Genomic DNA, 6,000 nt, shown 5'->3' on the forward strand with positions numbered 1-6,000 from the left:
TTATTTAAAAAACAAAATGGAAAATGAGACTTTGATTTATCTCACTGCAGGTCTAATATAAATGGGCCTGGAACCCCCAGGCCACTCAACCGACCAAAGGTTTCTTTGTCTGTCCCAATGACGACAAATGGGTTGCCCGAGAGCCTAGACAGTAAGGAGTCAAACTTACAGCAAAATGAAGAGAAAAATCACAGGTTCGTATGGATTTTATATTACAAATTAAAACAAGTTTGTTGATGGTTTTCAACATTGTTCCTTGTACTTTACACCATTCTACAGCCAAGAGTTGTTCATATCTGTGGATGCAGTTGTCATCAAAAATACCTGTGATGGGACTGTCTAGTGCACATGGATGGGCAGTACATAGAGCGACCATTTGCATAGGGGCACCATGGCATGGAGAATTGTATTAACTGTGAGAAGTCGCCTAGAGATTAGAATGTGTAGCTGATGTGGCAAGCACAAGGTCGTTGTATGTAGTAAGAGATGTGAGTGTCTGTAGAGGTCCGGCAGCAGGTTCCTGCGCGCACTGAGAAAGGCCTGGCCGTCGCTCCGCACGGAGAGCCGAGTTTTCCTGTGGTTTATGGAGTGTGGCTTCTGTGGCAGCTTTTCCTGTGCTGAAGGTGAAAAGCCGCCACGGGGAGAATGCATGCACAAGGATTTTAAGAAGGAAAGATCACTCTCTCCTTTCGTTCGTCCTTTCGTTCTTTCTATTTATTGTTTATCTTGAAAGCTACTTGAAAGTGTCTTTGTATTAAGTTAAAACCTTTACTACATCACATTAAGGGGAAAAAAGACGAAGGGAGAAGACTGTAAACAGTTGTATTGTGGATGAATATTAGGTCACTTTGTCAGCCAGATCCTAATTGTAAAACATTTTTCAAATTGACATTATTCTCTTGTATATTCCTTTATATAAATGCTATAGTTAATTTTGAGATGAAAAGACAATTTGAGAAAAATTATTAGACCTTAAAAGATGTAGGTGGGGAATATAATCTTATTAATGATACTTTAAAAAATTTACAGTGACTCGCTGGCTTCTGAATCAGAAGCGTCTTCAGTGAGCCCTACGAAAAACAAACACGCAGAAGAAGATGCCGGAGAAGCCGAGGGCCGGGAAGTGAAGAGACTGCGGTTTGAGAAAGAAGGGGAAGTGGGGGAGGCCGCCAGTCAGATGGCTTCCAGTGAGAGTTCCTCAGCAGCAGGGCCAGACGGCTCGTCTTCACCCCAGGGTAAAGACAAGGAAGGCCGTGGCAGCAGGCAGGACTGTGCTGGAGAGGACGAGGAAGAGGACGAGGACGAGGAAGAAGGTCTGTGGAAGGGTGGCCTGAGGAGAGGCTCACCGCCTGCCTGCCTTCCCGAGAGGATCTAATGCGGGGAAGCTCCTCCTAGTGCTCGTGTTGGGCTTGTCTCCCTGCGCTCTGTGGTTGCAGCTAAGTTCCAGGGGCTGTGATTTAGCTGTAAAATAACAGAATTCATGAAACAACTTGGGAGGTGTTTTAAAAATAAAATTTTAACTGTAGCATGTTTGCTTATTTTTAGAGTCTTTTATGACAACAAGAGAAATCTCAGAAAGAAAAAATCAAGAGAGAGAATGTGATGATACATTAACTGTGAACGAAGAGACTTCTGAGGAAGGCAGTCAGATGGAGGATTCCCCTGCGTCTCAAGCTGAGAAGGATTCCCGCTCGGAAGGTCCTGAAGATCCAGGCCCTGCGAGCAGTGGCTCCAGCTGCCAGCAGGCAGCCGGCTTGGAAGGATCCAGCAGCTCCAGTGAGACTGGAGAGCTGTCGGAGTCCTCCATGGAGAATGACGGCGACGCTGCCCAGGCCCCCGAGGAGCCGATGGAGCAGGACTGACCGCCGAGGGGCGCGGGGGTGCAGGCCTTCACGCACAGCTCTGGTTTACACTGTAGAAAACTCGGGAAGAGAAGCAGGTCACCGCGTACTGTGAGGGGGAGTCCTGAAAGGTCGTACGTGTGGGGACTGAATACTTCTGGGTCCTGCTCACCGCTGACTGTTTTTTTGGTCTGGTCAAATCAGTGGTTTGTGTATAGATGTGTGTGTGTGGTTTTTTTTTTTTGTTTTTTTTTTTTAAGGGTTAAAGTTTTTAAACTGGAAAATAATAATTATAATTTGAAAACTTTGTTGATGATCACATTTAGTTTATACATATGCAAGAAAGCTTTTTGTCTTCTCTGAACACTCTGGCCGTTTTCCTGTTTTGGTCAAAGTTTCAATATTTTAACATGTGAATTGTAGGGTTTCATGCTGGTTTCCAGGTTTTATTGTTTGTGTACAATGGAACTCTAAGTCATATATACATATATATATATATATATATATATATACATATATATACATATATATTATTCTAAGGGGGGAAATGTTATATTTTTCTGTTTCTATAAGAGATGAATACAGTGGATAACTTTTTCTATTGGTAATGATTGAGTTCACCTCTTTCAGAAGGCATTTTCTTTCTCTTCTGAATAATTCAAATAAAATCTGGCCCTTGTGAAACCCTGGACATCTTGTCTGTTGAAATAGCAGGTTAAACACATTCCAAGGAACCTGTTGAAGCTGAAGTTCTTGTGTCTGCTTCGGAGGGGCCTGAGGAGAAAACACGGTTGTTTGTGAGAGGATGTGCTTGCCTCGGAACTTGGGTTCCAGCGGTACCTTGCTGTGTTCTAGAGTGAATGCTTACAAAGCTGATATGAGAGCATCTCAGAAGATCCAGGCAGGTCCCTTGACTTTGTGCTTGCTTTCCTACACATTTCTTTCTAAATTATTCTAGAGTACGCAGATGTCAATGGTAAGAAACACCACTGTACTGGAAAAATTAATATATTGCTTTAGTAATGTCCCTGAGCTAAGTAGGGTGTTAGGGGTGCATAGAAACCACCATAATTTGTATGACATTTTGAAGTGAATTAAATATTTTTGAACATACTTCTTTGACAGCCAGTGTTATATTTTTCAAATCAACACAAAGCACAATGATTACTCTAAACTCAGCATTTTAAAATTCACATATTTAAAAGTTATGCGAGCTGCAACTTCCCTGTCAAAATTACTGGCTGCCAAATTTATACCTGTTTCCTCAGCTGTACTTTTTGATATTTAGAATTTTTAAATTTGTGTAAAGTAGATTTTGTAGGCTGTCCTGTGTTCACTGCCTTTGTGAAGCGGTATATCATTGTACAATTTCTGTGTGTAAACTGAATGCTTGGGCTTTCAATACAGTATTCATATAAAGCAATAAATATTAATGTTATAAAATATTGGAGTACATTTTTATCAAAATGTGAGAACACCTTTTTTAGTGTCAGAAACCTGAAGTACACAGATGAACTTAGAAAAATGAGGAAAAGAATTCCTAACCTTGTCTCATATTTGGGAAATTTAGAGAGAGATTACAAAATTTTGCATTTTAACAACTAAACTTGCTGTGACTAAAAATACCAAAGTGATTTGGATCCATTTATGTTTGTAGGATAATAACATACTACTGACTTGCTCACAGCAACTAGTTAAATATATTTATGAATATGTCTAACAGTTGAAATAAAAACTGAAATGAGTTACTGTACCCAATAGGAGTAAAAGCAAACACTGTAAATTTTTAAAATTTTTTTGCAAAAATATTATAAAGTTAATCTTACATGTGACATTCATTTGTAATGACCTATTAATTTTATCAAGTGATATTTTGCCAGTGAGAACAGATTTTAAGCATTTTAAGTTTGGAAACTTTTGAGATTTTCTTTAGGATATTTATGAAATTCCTGTCAATAAACGTGTTCTTTAAGATCCTGTGACCTTTTGATATTTTTTATTTTAATTGTGCCATGGACCATTTGTAAACGTCGTCCGTTTGTTTTCATTGGTTCTAAGTTGGATATTTAACATCATGACTTTTGAGGTCTGTGGTTTTATTTGTAAACTTGCAATTAGCTATTTTTTGCAAGGGCAAATGTAGTTCTTTATTAAATAAAGTACAATGATGGTGAATGTACCACAATGACACCACTTAACTCTATGAGAAATCCTGCATTTTAATCTGTAGTTTAATAGTGTTAATATTTATTAGATACTCATTCGTTGATCATAGATCTAAGCTGTTGCTGTTGATGCAGATAACTAGAATGCTAGTGGAGCGTCATTTTGAAGATAGCTGGACTCCTGTGGTAGAGATGGGAGACCTTGTTGAGCTTGCTTCAGATGCTGATGGCCACTGGGGAGCAGGTTTCCACAAGTATGCCTACGTCCACTTAATGCAGACTCTCCTGAATGAAAATGCCAGTTCTGACTCATTTGTGAGTTTTTAAAAGGCTTGTTTTAGGCACAGTTTGTTAACACACATCAAGCAAAGTCCTATTAAAAGATCCATGTGAAGAGTGAAGACCTTGGTGGGTAAAGGCACTTTGTCTCTGAACCCAACGTCGCAGGAATCAGAAGACGCTTACGAAGAGAGAGTGTATGTGATGTGTTCTTAGCACATTTCCCTCTTCAAGTGAAAACCTCTTCATACGTTTTTGCAAACTCCCATGTTTTCATTTCTCAAGTTGTAGCAGAACAGAAATAAAGTAGTGAACATGTCCTGTTTTCAATGTTGATTAGATTTGACTAATCCACATGAGGTTTGTTTTAACTACACCTGTCACGTATGGCTGCAGCACCCAGTTGCCATTTGGGTGCCATTACGTGGGTCCTCTGGCTGGCAGGGGAGTCCCAGCAGCCATGGGCTGGAGACGTGGCCTCTCCCAGCGTGAGGTCAGAGGACTTTATTTTGCCAGTGTAGATAGGCATGTATGTATGCATTTTTGCATTTGTAAAATCAGCAATTTCTCAAATAGTGTAAATGTAATATACTAGCTTACTTACAAAGGTACCTGGGCAGAATCTAAAGCTGCTACAATGTTTGTGAAAAAATGTAGCTTGTGGTGAGGATGCAAATGCAGCTTGTAGAACCAAAGGAAATAAAAATTGGGGGTAGTTCACATTTTTTTTTTTTTTTTTTTTTTTTTTTTTTTTGAAGAGGAGTTTCTTACGTACATTGGTTGGATGGAATGAAGGTCATTTCTCTTGCGATATGTGCTGATCATAAAAATGGATGAATGCAAAAACATCTGTAATTTCATATGAAAGTATTACGGTTAGGTTTGCTTGGTTGTTGGCCTACTTATAAGAATGCAAGTATGTATTGGTTAGAATACATCTAATTCACGTTTAAGAAATAATCAGTACACTTAAGAATTTCATTTCAACTCGGAACCTAGATTACTTTGCCAAATAAATGTGTTATTTTCATAATACAATAAAGTATAAATTAGAAGATAACCTTCACGTGTGGAATCCACTTATTTCCGTCATCATCACCACTGCCGCTGCCTCTCCACCCTCCTCAGAGTTCTGTAGGGAGGGGGCCGGTGCAGGACCGCTGGGGCTGCTGGCAGGGAGGGCACAAGCCTGACCCCCGTGGGCTCGTGGAGCTTAGCCAGACAGCGTTCAGGCTGACCCGGAGGAAGTTCATCTACCGCTCACATGGCCACATCAGCTTTTATCAGAGTGGTCTAGAAATCTTCCTTCATGACTGCAAGAGGAGGGGGGGTCGTATAAACTCTGGATTCTGCTGTGTACCGAGACAGTCGAGCCCCAGGGGAGCTGAGGACTGCCGTTAGTACCATGTAGTAGAGGTCTCTGCTACTTCTCTCCCAAATGGCTGCAACAGCCAGGCCCGGGCCAGCCTGACAGCGGGAGCCTGGAGCTGCACATGGGGGCCAGGGACCCTTCTGCCACCTTCTGAGGTGCATTAGAAAGGAACCCAGTCCCATTTCAGCTTCTCATTCCTGTTGAATGAAAGCTACTTTCCAGCTAGATACTTTGAAGTTGAGATTTATTTTGAAAATTAGACTAATTTACATCCAACAAAGAATTTCAAGTCGAACACAGTAGCAGATACTCTGGTCCAACTGTTCCGGCTCCAAATCCCTTG

At 40.7% G+C, this 6,000-nt stretch overlaps 1 protein-coding gene across 3 annotated transcripts in view; it reads left to right on the top strand.

Annotated features, from left to right (window-relative positions):
* The window catches only part of PPP4R2 (protein phosphatase 4 regulatory subunit 2), a 45,865-nt gene extending 40,520 nt beyond the window's left edge, over window positions 1-5,345 (top strand). For all 3 annotated transcript variants that reach the window (XM_040994832.1, XM_040994833.1, XM_040994834.1), the window contains 3 exons: window positions 51-194; window positions 1,030-1,313; window positions 1,546-5,345. In XM_040994832.1, the coding sequence (XP_040850766.1) occupies window positions 51-194; window positions 1,030-1,313; window positions 1,546-1,862 (745 nt within the window). In that variant the 3' untranslated portion in view covers window positions 1,863-5,345. The remainder of the gene's footprint in view (window positions 1-50; window positions 195-1,029; window positions 1,314-1,545) is intronic.
* Window positions 5,346-6,000: the final 655 nt, after the last annotated feature.

Source organism: Ochotona curzoniae, unplaced genomic scaffold (genome assembly GCF_017591425.1).
Source record: "Ochotona curzoniae isolate NIBS_2020 unplaced genomic scaffold, NIBS_Ocur_1.0 contig_908, whole genome shotgun sequence".
Taxonomy (NCBI): domain Eukaryota; kingdom Metazoa; phylum Chordata; class Mammalia; order Lagomorpha; family Ochotonidae; genus Ochotona; species Ochotona curzoniae.